The sequence below is a fragment of the Asterias rubens genome, chromosome 3 (genome assembly GCF_902459465.1).
Source record: "Asterias rubens chromosome 3, eAstRub1.3, whole genome shotgun sequence".
In the NCBI taxonomy this organism is placed as follows: Eukaryota; Metazoa; Echinodermata; class Asteroidea; order Forcipulatida; family Asteriidae; genus Asterias; species Asterias rubens.
The window spans coordinates 4,453,675-4,473,769 of NC_047064.1; the positions used below are offsets into that span (position 1 = coordinate 4,453,675).

Genomic DNA, 20,095 nt, shown 5'->3' on the forward strand with positions numbered 1-20,095 from the left:
TCAAATTTTCACAGGTTTGTTATTTTATGCACATGTTGAGATACACCAACTGTGAAGACTAGTCTTTGACAATTACCAATAGTGTCCACTGTCTTTAAGGGAAGCTTTCTACTAAAACATTATCTTCAAACCGTGTATAAGTTTAATAAAAATTGACGACATTGTGTTTCGTGTGACAAAAAGTACCTCAACCCTTAACTCGATTTCTTCATTACTTCGGCCAATTCATCTGCATTGTACATCCTCATGACGAGCCTGTCAACAACACCGGGCAAGAAGTCCCGCCAACCCCGGAAGAAATGAGCGGACAGCGGGTAGTAAACTCGTCGTTCCCGGTTGGTCGTCCCCGTCATAATGCGGTATGCGGCGTCTTCAGCTGATGTTAAATAGAGGTTGTCGACATCCATGAGGCGGCTGGCAACATTCTTTGCTGCGCTTGTATTAATTTGACCTGAGCAAAACACGGACAGATTTGGTAACTATCGACAACAAAAATCCATGGCACAACAACTATTGGATGCTTAAAGGCACTGGACACTATTGGTAATCACTACAAATAATTGTTAGCATGAAGACTTATTTGTAAACGATCAATGTAGAGCTTTTGATAGTTTAAAATTGTGAGAAACGGCTCCCTCTGAAGTAACGTAGTTTTCGAGAAAGTAGTAATTTTCCACGAATTTGATTTTGAGACTTCAGAATTAGATTTTGAGGTCTCGAAATTAAGTCACTGTAGAATTTAACGAAAGTGTAAGACCGCCAGTGCTACATCAGACCGATAAAATAACCATTTAAATAATAAGTGTAAAATAAACAAGCACAAACCCCTTACGAAAACCACAAGGAACCCCCAAAAAAAAAAAATAATAAATAAATAAAAAAATAAAAAATAAGAATAATAAAATATAAAATAAAATAAAAACAAAAAAACAAAAACAGAAGGGAACAAGGAGCCGTAACAACACAAATTAGCTCAGCACGAAATGGTGTGGCTTATCAGAAAAATTTCGCCAGTTAAAATACGACATCACAGTGACTGGTTTCCTGTAAATGGTTGCATTCTAAAGGCAATATTTTGTATTAAATTTGATTTTATTATTTTATTATTTTATTATCAACCTCTCCCCATAACTATTTTGAGTAATTACCAATAGTGTCCATTGCCTTTAAAACCACAATGAGGATGGAAGTGGGATAATACATTATGAGTGAACCCCAAGACATACTCTCGAAACAAAATGAAATAAATTATGGAAAAATCAACTACTACATTAAGCACACAATTTAAAATCTCTCACCAAGTACGAATATACCGACGGAAACATTCAACTTTTGAAGTTCAAACTCCAGACGCAGCGAATCGAAAAACCCATGGACAGCAAACTTGGCGGCACAGTAGGTCCCGGAAAATGGCATGGATATTAGTCCTGTGGTTGTAAACAAAACAGGCTGAATCAATAGAAAACCATGTTGAAGTATGAGAGTCGGGGCCCAATTTCATAGCGCTGCTAAGCAAACAAAATAGCAAAGCATGAAATTTCTCCCTTGATAAAAACAGGATTACCAACCAATTTTCCACGTGATTTTTAGAATAAGCAAACAACAGCTGAATACCAATAACACGCAACATGAAACAAACGAAAATGTTGTTGGTAATCATGTTTTTATCAAGGATGAAATTTCATGCTAAGCAGCTCTATGAAATTGGGCCCTGGGGTCGATTTCACAAAGAGCTAGGACTAGTCCTATCCTAAGAGATATAAAAATTTTTCAGCTAGTCCTAAGTTAGGACTAGTAACTCGAGATGAGACTAGTCCTAACTCATTGTGAAATCCACCACAGGTCATTTGCATCCAATTTGTGGCAATGTTCAAATACTGCATGTAGTCTTTGCAACGGAAAACAAACTGTAAAATAAACTGCATTGGGGACCTTTGGTGACAATAGGTGACAGTTATGTATACCAGCGTATCATTGTTCTCAGATAGTGTGGGCATGCTCAGATTTACGTTAACATAAACCTTTTCGCAAACACCCAATGCTCAAGCGCTAGCTGTTGAATGAGGTGCATGCTGGTCTCCTAGCTAGACCAGCATGACCAGCCGTCGATTTCACCAAACTCTTCCGAACTTAGGATTAATCTTAGGACTTAGGACGGGTTCAGTTTCGTATCCAAATACGTAGGACGCATTGAACCCATCCTAAGTTAGGACGAGTTACTCGTCCTAACTCGAGTTAGGATTAATCTTAGCGTTTCGTGAAATCGGCTGCAGGGCCCAATTTCATAGAGCTGCTTAAGCAAAAAATTTTGCTTAAGCAAAAAAAAATTCATTGCTTAGTAAAATCAGATTACCGGCCAAGAATCCACTCAATTTTTATGCTAAGTAAACAACAGCTAAAAACTAGTCACAAGCAATGTATATGGCATGAAATTTTGGCCAGTAACATGTGTAAAATAAGCGAGCTATTTTCGTGCTTAAGCATTTTTTTTTTGCTTAAGCAGCTCTATGAAATTGGCCCCAGCATGCCCCTCATTCAAAAGTTAGCGCTTGCGCAATGGGTATTATTTTGAAACATTAGCCTGAACATCTGACGTCACATTAATGCTCGTGAATAACGCCAGAGAGTGGCCTCTAGGGTAGGTAAATCTCCGTCCATCTTCACCTTTCACCTACATTCAATATGCAAACGAGGGCAAGTGCAGCTGTCCATCGTCACCTCGGACCGGTCAAAACACAGAAACAGGATGCCTACGTCACTGCACGTTTATCCAATTAAATTATTGTATCCAATGAAATCGCGCAGGTTCAAAAAAATCAAATACCTGCCGTTATCCTTGTGAATTAAAGGCAATGGACATTATTGGTAACTACTCAAAATAATTATTGGCATAAAACCTTTCTTGGTGACAGTTAATGGGGAGAGATTGATAGTATAAAACATTGTGAGAAATGGCTCCCTCTGAACTGAAGTGCCATAGTTTTCAAGAAAGAAGTAATTTTCCACGAATTTGATTTCGAGACCTCAGATTTAGAACTTGAGGTCTCGAAATCAACCATCTAAACGTACACAACTTCGTGTGACAAGGGTTATTTTTCTTTTATTATTATCTTGCAACTTCGATGACCGATTGAGCTCAAATTTTCACAGGTTTGTTATTTTATGCATATGTTGAGATACACCAACTGTGAAGGCTTGTCTTTGACATTTACCAATAGTGTCCACTGCCTTTAAGACAGGGGACCAGTCTATTTGAACGAGCGTATCAAAGTCTCCCATTGTGTGAACTGCTACAGACTGAACATGTATTGATCCCTGACGTCACGAAGGTTACCTAATACGGAAGAGACTACTGCGATGCTTCCTTGACTCTCTGCTAACATGGCGGTGGAGTACGTAGCCAGTCTGACGTACGAGTTGAAATTCACCTCAATCGACTGACACAAACAAAGCAAACAATAAGTGCATCTGTCAGTATTAAAGGCACTGGAAACGTTTGGTAATTACTCAAAATAATTGTTAGCATAAAATTATACTTGGAAACGAGCTATGGGGAGCTGTTTATAGTATAACACATTGTGAGAAACGGCTTCCTCTGAAGTGAAGTAGTTTTTGAGAAAGAGGTGATTTCTCCCTCAACAAGCAATAAAATACTTCAGCTGCATCAAAAACACAGAAAATTGTGCAAAAGGGGCGTTTCTTTCTTTTGAAACTTGTCAAGCAGTATTTTCTGCTAAACAGCTTTATAAAATTGGGAGCAGGGTGTGGTAAGATGGCATCAATAAAAATAATTCCTAAAGACTTGATGAATAGAAATATATTAGAGCAAGTTCGGGTGAGCGACTAGACTAGACCAGAGCCGTGACGTAGCTCTTGAGTTGACCATAGTCGACCATGATGCTCCAGTGCTTGCTTCGATAATTATAGTCAATCTCTCTGTGCTCTGTGGTTTCTGGTTAGTCTAGTCGGCCTGGTCAAGTCTAGTCGACAGGGCCCAATTTCATAGAGCTGCTATAGAGCACACAAATTTGCTTAGCATGAAATTTCCTTGATAAAATTAGGATTACCAACCAAATCTCCTTGTGATTTTCAGGATATTACAGCTGAATACCAGAGACAAGCTATATTTAACAAATGGAAATTTGGTTGGTAATCCTGTTTTTATGAGGGAAGAAATTTCATCCTGAGCAAATTTTCGTGCTTATAGCAGCTCTATGAAATTGGGCCCAGAGCTTTGACTAAGCTCTCGAATTTACCACATTCGACCATGCGCCAGTTCATGCTTCGATATAGTCATAGTCATTACGCTCTGTGCACTATTGTTTCTGGTTAGTATAGTCAGTCTAATCAAGTCTAGTCGCCACCTGACCATGCTCCTACCTGAGCAAGGTTCTTTTCCATCTCCGGGACGTTCCATAGTTCCATCGGTGTGTGCGTGATATGATTTAAAATCAGATGATCTAACCCTCCAAGCCTCAGCTTCGCTTCATCGATGAGGTGCTTGGTGTGGATGGGGTCCCCCATGTCTAGAGGTATATACGAGGCATCCTGAGCGCCAAGTTGCTTGCATAACGATACCACCTGCATTCAAGCAAGAACCCTAAAGTAAAGCTGCGGCTGGATCACCAAATGAATATTCAAATTTAACCAACTAGCCTTTTAAAATATTGTGAACACTATAGATATCCACTGTTTGGTTTGGGAGTATACACATACATTTACCCAAACCTAATAGTGCTGTAGTACTTTGTACACCATACTTCACAATGGCTTACTCAATTCAAATCAGATTTATTTTCATACTGTCAAAAACACAGCATTGTCGAATGCATATGCAATGTAACAGCGAACAGAGTAGTTTAATATTTATTTTTGTTTACAGTCAAAGAAAAGCACGAACAAACTAACAAACAAACAAACAAACAAACAAACAAACAAACAAACAAACAAACAAACAAACAAACAAACAAACAAACAAACAAACAAACAAACAAACAAACAAACAAACAAACAAACAAACAAACAAACGAACGAACGAACGAACAAACAAACAAACAAACAAACAAACAAACAAACAAACAAACAAACAAACAAACAAACAAACAAACAAACAAACAAACAAACAAACAAACAAACAAACAAACAAACAAACAAACAAACAAAAAAACAAAAAAACAAACAAACAAACAAACAAACAAACAACCAAACAAGCAAACAAACAAACAACAACGCTCAATGAACTAAAATGATAATATGATATTATAATGAAGTGTAACCATAAGCCAGAGCCGTATAATGAGAGAGTTGTGACAAATTGCAATTATAAGCCATTTTGTCAAAAAACGCTACAGGGGTTTTAAGGTCACGTGCACGTTTTTAAGCATCAGCTATCGTCCAATGAGTTGCCACATTTGGTCTCAATTAGGGTGTTTTTTTTTAAAGCGTGACGCATGGTGTCACGTCATCGCAAGGGGCCTCTGTACACGGACATGGGCATTAACAACGCAATGTCGAGTTTTACCCGTTCTAGATTGGCCTCCGTCCTTGATGTTATAAGAAGTCTAGCACCTCGTCGGGCGTAGTGGTAAGCTATCTGTTCGCCTATCCCAGAGCTGGCACCAGTTACTACCACTCGTTTTCCCTTTATCGCTGCTGCTAGGCAATAAAAGAGACACTTCGCGTAAGTTTTTAAGGGGTTACCATTATGTATACTGGTCAAAGTATTATCTGTACCCACCAATAATTATGCCCAAACAGTTTAACACTAGGAACACATTGGGAACTTCCATGGGGGACGAGTCAATATTCTGACACCGGTCACCCCATGTGTTCCAAAAAACCCTGGCGATTTACACGTTAAAGTTTAAGGGTTATGCATAGGAATGTCGGAACACAGGGATGTCGGCTTTCTATAATCAGAAATAACTATTTCTTGACTAAACTCATTAAAAATATGAACAAATCAAATCTCAAATCTGGTTATCATTATGACAAGGTGCGACAATGAAAATGTATTTTTGACAATGTATATAATGATAATTTCTTGTTAATTTCTAGTTGATGTAATTTTTTTTAACATGATGTTGACATGTGCGATTCAGTTTTTAAATGCGAGACATGTTTTAATGAACCATTTTTGAATTTGAATTGAATTGACTACGTTTTTGTGAAAGCAGGAAACGTCGAAGTTTATTTGTTTGTTTGTTTGTATTATTTCCATGTATGAATGAGGGTGACATCCAGGACTGGTCTTTTGTAACGGAGCACACGAGACTGCGGTCAAATAAATATTTTTTTTTTAATAATCCAAGCAATGAGTTCCCAGGTAGGGTTGTAAAAGTAGTAAACTCGCAAATAAAGTGAGCATATTGTACATTATTATTAAAATAAACATGTAAACAAAGAAAAGAAATAAAGGTTTAATGTCCTGCTGAATGTATAGTGTTTTTCTAGCAATAGGCCTGGGTATTACTGATTATTTTTAGATATTGTCCATCAAGTTAGTGTCCAAAAACGAACTCGCCGTGGTACACAAGGCAAGCCTGGGTGATTGTTCATAAGAATACACGCCAAGCACTGTATTTAAGCCCATCACTCATACGTGTTGGCGTTTAACTTACTTGCTATAACGAAAAAATAGAGACGAGTATTATTCCCCAGGTTAACACTTGCATCTACTACTACTTTATAGTTCGATTGTGCAAGACGCCAGAGTTGTGAAATATTAGGTTTTTTTTTCTTTGACCCAAAGTTCTCTTCGTTTTTATTTACTTTGTTATTTGTTAGAGATGATTAATATTCTTCTATGCTGTTACCCCTTGCACCTACTACTATTTTATAGTTTGATCAATTTCAATTATGACTTACCTTCATTAAAGTTGTCTACCGTACGACTGTAGTATCTGAAACACAAAGCCATCACCAGGACCAGTATTGCACATTCTATTAACATCTTGATGGAAAGGTGCAACAACACCCTGAAGTGTGTAGGGAAATGATTAATCAAAGTGTCCCCACACCTTTGTTTAAGATACAGACAGCGCAGAAAAAAAACCTAAATTGCGATGGGGCACTCCCTTTTCTTTTCTGAAATCATTCACTTGATCATTCAATGTCTAAACGAATCGACTCTGATGACTGAAGTTCACCACAAGTTTGGATATCTAAGGGTCACAAGCTAACATCCAGACGAAAACAATACTAATTAAAGTGTTCACAGCACCATTTACCTCGACCCCGCATCAGACGTAGCTGTAGCAATAATGCAAAAGAAATGAGATTCAAACACTGATATAGATGGTCGACGGGTTTTAAAACACGTACAGATCGAGCAAAGCTGGTACAGTATCGTATGACCTCATCGACGTACGTAAACAAGAAGTTGTATGATCCTTTTCGAAACTATGGATCTCCGGGTTAGGCTCGTCCGCTTTTTTTTTTTAAAGCCCGTTACCGAAATTATTAAAAAATAACCGAGAGAGCCCGAAGCCGGAGAGGAGCCGGAGTTTCGAACCGCATATTCTTAACGCCAAAGTGCAAAGACGAATACCAATGTTGCATGCCGAACAGGTTCAAAACGTTCCAACAACAGTAGTCCAGAAAAAAAAACGGTTTTACCTCAAACAAATAATTTATCTTTTACGACAGTGCATTTTATTAAGGCGCCTGTTTAAGTACATACTAAAAATCCGCAAAAATCCAATGAGTGGAAATATGCATAATTTCATATATCAAATGGCGGCCATTTTAACGAGTTTTTCGTTGATTTGATCGTATAACGTATTTCCAAACTAAAATAACTAAAATGCATGTTTCAGGATAGATAATCATGTTGATATACCGCTCCTGTATGTCGAACAGGTTAAAAACGTTCCAACAACAGTCAACAATGGATATAGGTCAACTTGACTGAGTACTTTGCAACTATAATAACAAAATGGACTTTAATCAGCGAACTTCACCCGTTTTTATGAATACAGTCTTTCACAGCCTAAAGCAATACGGTGAATGGAAACAAAAACACACAAACCCCAAAATGTGCACAAATAAGCTCTGCTTGTTGTATAGGCACCATTGACACAACATTCATCTGTCTAAAATGTCAGAGTGCGGTGTATAAGGTAGATTTGGCGGCAGGGAGATGGGTCTGGCAATTGGGTACAAGCAATACAATAAACACACTGACATTTGTCTCAAAAACAAGTAAACTATAGTACGTGTGTGTTTTTATTACCACTGCAAATAAATGAGGGACAAAACTCCGTATTAACACAAAACTAAAGAAAAAAACTACGACACTCTTAACATTGAACCGGATTCTTGGCATGATGAGACCTGAGCTATTTCATGGTCAGCATGACCCGGAATTAGGACCCAATTTCATAGAGCTCCTTAAGCAGAGGATATTACTTAAATCTTTTCGTTTAAGCAGAAGTTAGCAGGATGCCAGTCACCAATTATGCTTGTGGTATGTTAGTTCAGCTGGTAACCATATTCCGGTATTAAGCATAATTTTGATATGCTTAGCTACTTTGTGTGCTGAAGCAGCTATATGAAGGTGGGCCATGTTCACACAACCAAGTTTGTATAAAACTTACCCAGGGATTCGAACCCAGGGTTACGATGTGTGTGTAATTATAGTCCCTCTATAGTTGTACTTCATGACTCTATGGTTATGTGTACACCGACACCAAAGTACGGCCCCTTTCGAAACCACGGTTTCGGCTTTGGATTCGGCGTCAGGCTCCGTACTCTCGTCTGAAGCCATGAGCGTCTGTACGCACATCACGCGCAGTATTGTCAAAACAACCACGGGGCCAGTCTAGCCCGAAGCCGAATCCAAAGCCGAAACCGTGGTTTCGAAACGGGCCTACAACGCTGATACACAGCATTGAAAGCACCATACTTCACTTTCCCCCTATGACTTGATTCATGTCCCTTTTTCGTGCGAGATATTATCTCCACCGTCAAAGTGAAGCTATCCCGGCGCACAGAGTGGGGAAGTTTCTCATGTTAGGAGATGGGACTGAAAATATAAGGGCTCTCACGGGATTGGGACTTGAGTCAGTCTAATCCCCCCTACGCGTTTAGCTACAATAATATCGTATATTTACAATCTGTTTTTAACCACACGATAGATTTACCGTTTAAAACAAGTCATACTAAGGAGTTATAACATAAATGAAACACGGGGAGACTACGTTGGGAAAGTCATAGACCTTTTCGCAAATACCGGGGCGCGCGCGTAAAGCTTGGAATTAGGTGCATTGTGGTCTAGCTGGTATCAAAATTTGATCCATATCTATCCCACAATGCACCTCATTCAACAGTCTGCGCTTGCGCATTGGTATTTGCGATAAGGTCTATTCCAAACAACGGGCGCCACCAAGCGGTTTTCATAGTCGTCCTTTTTGTGACTTTCTGTCCTTGATAATCATCAAAAAGATTAGGATAACAATCAGCCCAGTGAAGAAAAATCCTATGTACTTCAACTTGCCATTGGACTCTACAAGCAAAGACAGTAAGAAAATCAAAATGAAAATGTTTATTTATGAAAACAGAGGGAATAATTGTTTTTACATTGCTGTTTGAATAATTAGCACAAACAAAAGAAGAATAACAATTTAAATATTTTGTTTTTAATACGGAGTCGCACATGGTTTTTAATACATTCTGGAACCAGGCGATGATAGATTTTTAACATTATTTTGCAGAACTCTAAAAATGTTACTTGTTGTTATTACTTAATGTTACTAAAAAATAACTTGCTTGACTGAAGTAAAACAACATCATTATAACATTCGAACAGACATTTTTTACAAACTTTCTCACCTTCAGTAACCAGGAGAGGAAGTCCCACTGAAAATTAAAAATAATAAGAAAATAAACAAATAAACAAAACAAAATACGATGTTAACAGCAGACTTGTATGTCCAATGTCCATCGTCGAATGAACAAAGTGGACAATCGCTGAACAAACGTCTATGAATATCCAATGCGCAAGGTTACTGAAACACAATGAATGTCCATCAAACCTTGGGGAATACCCAATGCCCAATATCAAACTAGTTATACCATTAGGATATGGTGTGTGTTTAGCATCAAATTTTCAAAACTCCATTCAAAATTTTCAAAAGTCATGCAGTGGTATCCCCTGACACAAACATTACGATTTCGATTCGGGAAAACAAAATGTGAGATTGAATCTTCACTTTAAAGTATTACTTAATACAGTTAAGTTTTTCTCACCAACTAGCTTGACGTTAGCAACATGTTCGCTACCGTAAAAGCAATCGTACCCTGTAGCGTCTTGGGGCGTCGCGCCCCGAATATGCAAAACATTCATGTAGTCGACGAATACATGGTCAGTCCTCAAATTCGAGCTATTAATAATTGCACTGCCGTTCTTCCACGAGATGGCGTCTGTGATGCCGCCTCTGAAAAAACAATAAAATATTGTCTTCATCTTGGTCATGTTCCATGTATCCAGTAACTCTAATTGAATGCTAATAATAATTTTGCAAATAGGAACCAGACTATTTTGTTCTTCCAGCCTCGGTTTGATTACATTGATATCAACTTGATAAAATTCAAGATGGCTGCACCATGATACAGGTCTGTTATGATGTGAAAACTTCACAGTTAATTTGAACTACTACTCCACTTACTCAAATGTGTTGAGATTTGATCATTGTTTTAGCAAATTATTTTTGCTAAAAGGGTAAAAAAAAAAAAAAAACGCGTTTCAGCGAAATCTTCAATGTCTTGAATTTCTTTTAGTTTACATTGGTTCACTTTAACATGACTGACTGTTTAACTTGTGGTTAACAAGCGTATTCCCTGGTAGTAGGTTTAACATAATCTTGAATCGTCTGACTTTAAAGAACTCTTTTTAGCAATGACGTCATCAGTCTTACCCTGGACATTTGAGCTCTACATCTCCCCCCTCGGGCACGTATATGACCCCTTCTTCCTCTGAAACCATAAGAGATTGTAGTTTATTAAACCGTCTTCAACTGGTTAATTAAAGACAGTGGACACTATTGGTAATTGTCAAAGACCAGTCTTCTCACTTGGACTATCTCAGCGTATGCACAAAGTAAGAACCTGTATACAATTTTGAACTCAATTTGTCCTCGAAGTTGCGAGATAATAATGGATGAAAAAACACCCTTGGCACACGAAGTTGTGTGTGCTTTCAGATGCTTGATTTTGGGACCTCGAAATCTAATTATGAGGGCCTGGAATCGATTTCAAATATTTTATTGGGAAAATTACTTCTGTTTTACTCGAAAACTACGTTCCTTCAGGAGCCGTTTCTCGCAATATTTGTTTTACCATTTGTTTATTTTAAGTAATTACCAATTGTGTCAAGTGCCTTTAAAGAAAGTGGACACCATTGGTAATAAATTACTCATAATAATTGTTATTATCAAACCTAACTTGGTAACGAGTCATGGGGAGAGGTTGATAGTTTAAAACACCGTGAGAAACGGCTCCCTCTGAAGTGACGTAGTTTTCGAGAAAGAATTATTTTCCCGCTAATTTGATTTCGAGACCTCAGATTCAGAATTTGAGGTCTCGAAATCAAGCATCCGAAAGCACACAACTTCGTGTGACAATGGTTTTTTCCTTTCACTATTATCTCACAACTTCGACGAACAATGGAGCTCAGATTTCCACAGGTTTGTTATTTTATGGAAATGTTGAGGTACACCAAGTGAGAAGACTGGTCTTTGACAATTAGTGTCCAGGGTCTTTACATTAAACATGTAATTATATACACGAACATTCACAGCAACAACACATTTAAAAGCTAAACATCTCAACGAACTGAAAACATGCAGTTGCTTAAAGGATTTGGGTAGGTTTTGTAACACAAAACACAATGTCCACAGATTTACATTTAACTTACACTGTTTGAAGATAATGATAATAGAAAGCGTACCTTAACATATTAGTTGCTCCGGTGCTGTAGTTTTTGAGAAATTAGTAAAACAATGTCATGAAAGTACGTTTTTACATGCTAAAATAGTTTTAGTCTCATGATCACTGAGACGAAAATTATTTTCATGACATTGTTTACTCATTTCTACAAAACTACAGCACTTCAGCAAGTAATATTTTCAGGGAAGCTTTCTATATCTTCAAACTGTGTAAGTTTACTGTAATTCTGTGGACATTGTGTGTTTTTGTCCTACATAGACCCATTAAAGTCATGTAAATAAAACCAATATTAAATTTTAAAAAATCTTTAAAAATATGTATTTTTATATTGAGAGATCACCGAACGCAAGGCGTGGGCTGCCACTTCAAGGTGAACTATCGAACCAAATCCCAGGGGCCGCCTACTCCTGATTTGGCTGAAACAGGTTAACCCTAAACAGTCTATGGCGATTTAAGCATATCATCCACTATATAGGAGCCTGGCTGGCAGAGCCACTGCCCGCTGCTGGCTTGGAAACCGCTTGCTTGGAAATTCAGGCATGGCATAGTGGTTGAACAATAGGCTAGGCCTAAATGCTCAAAATAAGCGTGCCTTGTTTTCGCGTCTCAATAAATTCTTACACAGCTCACGGGTATAATAAATCTCATTATACCTACTGGGCCCAGAGCTACTTAACGGTATACCAATTTTTCGTGCTGACACAAGAAGACACTTTTTGCTTAAGCTTATGCTTATTTCACAGGTTAGCAAGAAAATAAGGTGGCCATCTTGCACCTTCACTTTGAATTGACATGCGTCATTCACTTTCGTGCAGTAATGATATGAAGTGCTTATGGTTAGCAGCGCTCCGATATCGAAGTCGCCCAACAATAAACACAATATCGAGTTAAGTTTAAGGTTCAAATAAAACGGCCAGCTGTTTTTCCCATCAAATTTAACAAATTTCCAAGCCGAAATACTCTCTCTGCTTCAACGGTCCGTTTAAATCTAAGCGTAGCTTAGACGTTGTCTGTGCCACTAGTGATCATACTAACCTCCACGGGGAAGCTTTGGTCGAGGAAGATGCAAGTCTACATGTTTTGCGACGTAATTTTTGTCTTTCTCGGGTTTTTGGTAGCCTACGATCGAAAAATGGAGGGAATAAATGACAGTAATTTTTTTTTTGCGGCAAACAAACAGATTTGATAAAACTTTGATTAGATTTTTGAATCCGATGAACCAAGCGAGGTAGTTCATCATACATGAAAGGTTTAATAGTGATTAGAAAAGACACGACTGTCGTTAGTGTTCAAAACGGTAGCTGGTTTGAGATATTTTATGTTTGGTCATTGAATAACAAATACTTTTCTTTCGATAATTTGATTAAAATCACTATCGGTAATTACTAAAAATAGTTGTTAGCATTCCACTTACTTGGTAACGAGAAATGGAGAGCAATAATAGTATAACAAATTGTGAGAAACGACACCCTCTGAAGTAACATAGTTTTGAGAAAGAAGTAATTTTTCACTAAAATATTTTAATTGAATTCGACACCTCATCAGCTGAGGTCTCCAATTCAAGCATCTAAAAACAAACAACCTGCGCGAAAAGGGTGTTTTTCTCCCATTCATCTCTCACAACTTCGGCGACCAATTGAGTTCAAATTTGCACAGGTTTGTTATTTTATGCATAATTATGTTGAGATACATTAAAGTGAGAAGGCTGGTCTTGACATTTTACATAAGTGTCCAGTCCAAGTAAAAAGGCAGACACACTACACGTTGCCACTGGTAAGAAAATGTACCACTAACATCCGTACCTTTTGGACACGCTGTTTCACATTCCGCCACCTCCTTCTCGTCCAATCTGTCTTCAAATATTTTTCTAAGAAAAACGATGTTGAAGTCTGATTGGCAGGGTACACCTTGGGGGAACTCATCTCTGAATACAGTACAGATGCCTTCCAACAACAACAACAACAACAACAATGGCATTAACATCAGTAGACGGGAAAAAACAAGTGACATAAGTGGCTAATGCAACGACAGCAGCATGACAATAGCAGCAACAGCAATGGCACCGGCAGCACCAGCAACAGCAACAACAGCAATAAAGGCAGCAGCAACAACAACGCCAAGGACAGCAACAATCATATCAACAGCAATAGTGAGCAATATCAACATAAGCCGCAGCAGTATAGTGACATCATAGACTTTGTTCCAAGTCTTTGATCGTTGATTTAGTCGTCCTGATAGCCGCTACAAACAGCGCACTCTTGTGATTAACCTCCGTTATTTAACCTACGATTGCGAGTTAGGGCGCGTGATAGCTAACAATGTGTTGCGTTTTTCTTGGCTGAGATGCGAAGAATAACCGCGATCTAAGACTTAAATCAAGTCTACTAACAGCATAAAAAGCAAATGTCTTAAAAAAAAAAAAAAAAAAAAAAAAAAAAAAACACGTTGGCTGGGTGTAGTTTGCTCGACTTTTGCAGTAAATGAGAAAGAAGTTCTTTGTGAATGTTTTGAAATTTTATGAGGGTAACACTCAGTCTTAAATAAAGCAATCACTAGGCCTAGTTTTGGTTTTATTGTCACCAATCCTGCTCTAAACGAATGAAAATTATACAACTATACTGTTCAGGTTAAGCTTTGTAAAACAAACATATGATTGACGCTATTCTTAGAACCTGGATGTTATAAAGCCATGAGGCGACAATACATATTAGGTGGGGGCGGAGGTGGGGGCGAAGGTGGGGGCGGGGGGAATGATGCTACAAAACACCAAGATTTCAGTCACCCATACTCACCAAGGCGAAATCTTTCACCCAATTCTCCACAACGATTGCATTTTGACCAACTAGTCCAAACGCTCCTCACCGGCCAAGAATACGAACCATCTGGGAAAAACGGTATTTTTTAATTATGTTTTCTTCTTCATTTTCCAATTTTGTTTTGGATTCATCTCCCCCCAAAACAAAATGAGATAAAAAGAGAAAGAAAAGTAAACAAAATCACCAACACCCAAATCTAAAAAAAAAAAAAAAAAAAAAAAAAAAAGACACGCTTGCCATTTTTGTTCCTCCCGAAACCTTATGATATCTCCCGCGAACATTTCCAAGAAATAGATTTCGGGAAAAAGTTGTGTTGCTGTCCACACTAAGTTTCCTGTGCTTTTTTTACATTAGAGGTATATAAAGGCCACACGAAAATAAATAAGTTAAATGGGCTTCTAATACATATTTATACAATACCTTTTTCTTTGCCGTATGCTTCCTCTCTATTTGTTGAAAAAACTGAAATTAAAAGGGAGAGACATTACGTCAAAAAAATCTTGTTGGCTCCTCAAATGCCGGACCGTGTAGATACAAAGTAAATTGATTAGGTAAAACCATTCAATATACAGCAAAGAGCAATTTAAATACAGGAAGGAAAAAGAAACAGCTTGAGCCCGAAGGATTGCATTGGTACTTGGTACTTGGTACTTGGTTAATTAATCCCTTTACAGCCCCATTTGGGCTAAACTGGGATAGTGGGAAAGTGACGTCAACAGCCAGGTGAATAAGGTGCCAAAAGAAACAGATGAAAGGTGCACTTTTAACAGGTGCAAGGAATTCTTTTTTTAGAGGACAATATTGCCATGCAGAGGCTGCGTTGCTCTGATGACAGGGATGGCTGTGGTTTGGAAAACCTGTATGGATGGAGCTATGTGTAGGACAGCAGATGGTGGGAGCCTGTTCCAAACTGACATAGCCCTTGGGAAGAAGGCGTATTTGTATGCATTAATGGTTTGAATTATTAAGGAGGTGAAACATAATTCCTGTCTAGAGGCTCTCCTCTCCAGCTGATCTAAAGAGCACAAAGATAAATTGAGAAACAATATTATACACTTTTATAAAAAGTTACAGACATCAATGAGACCCATTCCAAACTACTTACACGTATGGAACTTTGTGTTTTCCCTCATCTCGATAACTATAGACAAAACAACAACAGAAAAAAACATTAAACAAAATAAGACAGGGCAATTAGAGGAACACGTTGCCTTGGATCGGAACACGTTGCCTTTGATATAAAATGCATGGTTAGAAAACGGTTGTAAAAGTAGACTACAATAATCCACACAAGTATGCCTCTGCATGGTTATCCTTTTACAATAGTCGACGAGTTAAAAGGAAAACCATTCGACTTCCAATTTGACTCACATAAATGGCCGACCGTGTTAGTTTGCAAAGTAAACCATGCAATTTCGAGCCAATTTTGTGTGGATCATTATATTCTACTTTTGAATTATCTATCTAACCACTTAAACGACCAACTCGTCCTATCCAAGGCAACGTGTTCCTTTAAAATCACCAGTTTTATAGCAGATCACGCTCCTTTGGTAGTTTGCGAAAACATCCTCAAGTCTTACGGGCTCTTGATGTGAATACAAATGTTATTAAGCCGGAAACCTTTGGGGTGAAGTTCTTAAAGTCACCTGGAAATATAATTTTGTTCTTTCAATCATAAGAGTATATGCTTACGAACAATAAAACAATTTTTTTAGTAATTGTTTGTCACGATTTATATGTTTAAAAAATATATAAAGTTGTTTGGGGGGCTGACTCCGCCTACCCCTTTTGTGACGTCAATCGAGGCAGACTTTGTCTGCAATGCGTATAGTAAACACACGTGCAAAGTACATGTACGTCCAAGTCGTGAGTTGGTACGTTTCAAAAAGTGCTTTTCTGCATTCAGCAGCAATACACCTGGTCGGCATTGCCGGACAAAAACTAAAAATCTTTTTTTTAAACGTACAAACTCACGACTTGCTCCGTACATGTACTTTGCAACTGTGTTTACTCTACGCATTAAAGGCAAAGTCTGCCTCGATTGACGTCACGAACAGATTCACGATTCATGGTGTGACATTACACTTTGCTTGTAGCAATTAAGATTGATTCGCAATGAAGATAAAATCTTAAAGGCAGTGTACGAATTTGATTTCCATACTTTAGAATTAGCTTTTGAGGTCTCGAAATCAAGCATCTGAAAGCACACAACATAGTGTGACAAGGGTGTTTTTTCTTTTATTATTATTATCTCGCAACTTCGACAACCAATTGAGCTTAAATTGTATGCATAAGTTGAGATAAACCAAGTGCGAAGACTGGTATTTAACAATTACCAATAGTGTCCCGTGTCTTTAAGACATCTTTTTTTTCCTCGTCGTTGAGTTGTCAGTATTACCATTGTGGTTCATGTTGTAACATTACACTTTGCTTTCAGCAGTTAAGATTGATTCGCAGTGAACATCAAATATTAACTCCTTGTGAAATTAACTCAATTCAAATACACATTCATAAATACCTCAGACAGTTTCGCTATTCCTATTGGTGGAGAGCGCGTCACGTGGGTTTGTATAAACCCTTGTTTATGACCGGTAAAAAGTGTCAATTCATGGGCGTGACACGCGACCTTGCACCTGTTCTTATAAGACAGTTTCTTCTTTCCTATTGGTCTAGAGCAACGGCTGAAACAGTTGTGCCACATCACGTGATACGCGCGACGCGCACAGCATTCCCTTATAAGGAGTTGTTTACCCGAGGGCGGCGGAGGGCTTTACCATTTCATAGCTGGAGGGGTAGTGTGTTGAAAGAAATAATTTAACAATTATAATTTTTGCATTTATTTTACTTTTTGACCAAAAAGTGATGATGTTTGTGACCGAAAAGGTATTTATGAATGGGAATCAACGTGTGTTGAATCGGTTTTCAACTAGTGGTTTAAACCCGCCGAGGCCTGGTTCTTTATAATTTACCTCGACTTCGTCTCGGTAAAATTATCAAGAACCACGCCTCGTTGGGATTAAACCAATAGTTGAAAACCTCTTCACCACACATTGATTCTCTTATTTATTTATTTACATACTTCCAAGAGCAATATACACAACTGCATGTACTAAACGGATCCCAACAAAATGACTTTAAGTATTAAAGTAAGCAGGATAAAAGTACCAAACATAGTATGGGGCTGTTTTTGATAGAGATAGAAGCTTGTAAAACCAGCCAGGCAGACAAAGATACAAAACAAACTGACAGACACGCTGCAAACAAGGGGACAGACGAACATAAGACATGACAACACACAAACAGATACAACGAGAGCATAATTAGAAAATACGAGTTCACAATAAACGACAAGATGGCAAAACAGTACAAACTAATTATGTAACAATGATTGAGCTGTGGATGTGGTTGAATAGACCTTTATCATGGTGCAGCCATCTTGAATTTCTCACATTCATATGAACGTCACCAAACCGAGGCTGGGTGAACAAACAGTCTGGTGCCTGTTTGCCAAAATGAGTATTAGCATTTAATAATTGTTATTCGATACGAGGAACAAGACCAAGATGGGGGCAGCATGATAATGGTATATCCAGACCTGTGTATTGAGAGAGTTGCGAAATGGAGGGACCAGTTTTCTTTGGCCACGTGGTTGATGGACGCCATGTTGTCTCCAATCAATGCAGCACAACCCAATGGGCAGAATAGTCTGGCACCCCGTGTTCGCCCGTTTGTTATTTGGGGAACAACAAAATGGCTTCTTATCGAAAATTGTCGCAACTCTCCCAATATTCGACATGGGTCTATTACATCGGTCCCAGATGACTTACCCGTGACGACATGGATGGAGACCAATTCCTTTTCAGACTTGACGTTACTACAATAATACCATCCCTTATGTTCCGGTCTGGCACCGAGTAATATAAGTTTCTCCTTATTGTTATGATACATCAGCCCATTTGGGAGAGTGTCTTCATCGCCGAGTTGTTGCCTTGTTGGTTCGTATGGCGTACTAGTATGTTCCCAGACTGACTGGCCTTTCAACTTACTGGATATTTTGTTGCTGGACAGTTGAAAAAAAAAAAATATATATATATATATATAATTATATACGATTTTAGAATCAACAAAACTTTCCATTTAAAGATTAGGGTAGGTTGGAGGTAAATGGAACACTTTTTAGTCGCACTTAAATTTGTCGCTGGTGACTTCTGTGGCAACTGTGACTAGGTTTTTTAGTGTTTATGTTTATGGAACATTAGAAAGTGCCTTGAGCAACTGCATTACAGTCTTGACGTTTTTTGTTTAACATGAGTGCCAAAATAACGAGGCTCTAAAAAGTTCCTTTTACCACCCCGACTGATTGGGTGTGTGTACATTGAACGCATGATTAAATACACAAACACACTTTTCAATCCTCAATGTTTATGTACTACACACATCATCTGTCACATATAATTTATTTGTTAAAAGTTAAAACTGGCTTTTGAGACCCAAGCATCTTAATTGTATGTGCTCATGTAGTAGAGCATGAAAGTGATGGCTGAAACACACGATGTGTGTGATTGTCTAATCCTACATTATTCAATACTGACAGTACACCCGGGAATCCCCCCGATGCGCGTGTCCCCCAAAAATGGCTGAAGGGTTGAGTCAAAAGAGGGCGCTATCGGATGGATATTCGTCATTGTCAATCACTTACCGGATCGACTCTGTTGTCTACTGCCAATGGTCACAAAAAACTACAAAAAACCTACACTTCCAATTTCGGGTTCCCCCAATGGAATAATACAGACAAAAAAATCAAAGGTACAAGTACTAAACACAAAACCTATACGTACCAGGTGTCGCACTTCATTTCCAATTCCAATTTCATTCCGGAATACACCAGGTGAAAACTCACTGGACATTTCGTAGCTGAATTGAGAAGGTGAAAATGAGTCAACATAAAAAAGGCTCTAGACAATAAAAAATCAACAGCTCCCAATACAGTGCCCTTTACCAATACAGTTTGTTGTGATCATTATAACTTCATTTTTTTATTTTTCAATTTTTCTTGTTTATATTTTCTCCTGTGCTTTTTAAATTGTTTGTATAAAAATTCAGTCTCTGGACTGCGACAAGCAGATGTTTTTACAATAAACCAGTAATAATAAATAATAACTTGTGGATAAAGTTATCAAAGTATACACTGCCTATAATTTAAGTAGGCCTACACGTAATTAGACTGGGTTCCAAGTCTTTGAAATTGGCTTTTAGTAGGTTCTGATCACAGACATAAACATTATAATACCTACAGACCGATAGCACATGTGGAAGTCAACGTCTGGATAGTA

The 20,095-nt window shown here is 38.1% G+C and overlaps 2 protein-coding genes across 2 annotated transcripts; both read right to left on the bottom strand.

Moving 5' to 3' along the window:
- Positions 1–75: 75 nt before the first annotated feature.
- LOC117288578 (corticosteroid 11-beta-dehydrogenase isozyme 1-like) lies at positions 76–7,212 on the bottom strand. The gene is made up of 6 exons (XM_033769487.1): positions 6,868–7,212; positions 5,522–5,652; positions 4,381–4,581; positions 3,335–3,437; positions 1,299–1,427; positions 76–451 (listed from the first exon to the last, which is right to left on the bottom strand). Exons 1-6 carry the CDS (start codon positions 6,950–6,952, stop codon positions 195–197), a joined length of 906 nt encoding a protein of 301 aa, XP_033625378.1. The 5' UTR covers positions 6,953–7,212; the 3' UTR covers positions 76–194.
- Positions 7,213–9,388: 2,176 nt separating this feature from the next.
- On the bottom strand, positions 9,389–19,635 carry LOC117287988. Its single transcript, XM_033768654.1, has 9 exons — positions 19,601–19,635; positions 18,590–18,822; positions 15,868–15,903; positions 13,749–13,889; positions 12,982–13,065; positions 10,917–10,974; positions 10,249–10,436; positions 9,832–9,858; positions 9,389–9,505 (listed from the first exon to the last, which is right to left on the bottom strand). Exons 1-9 carry the CDS (start codon positions 19,633–19,635, stop codon positions 9,396–9,398), a joined length of 912 nt encoding a protein of 303 aa, XP_033624545.1. The 3' UTR covers positions 9,389–9,395.
- Between the last annotated feature and the right edge of the window lie 460 nt (positions 19,636–20,095).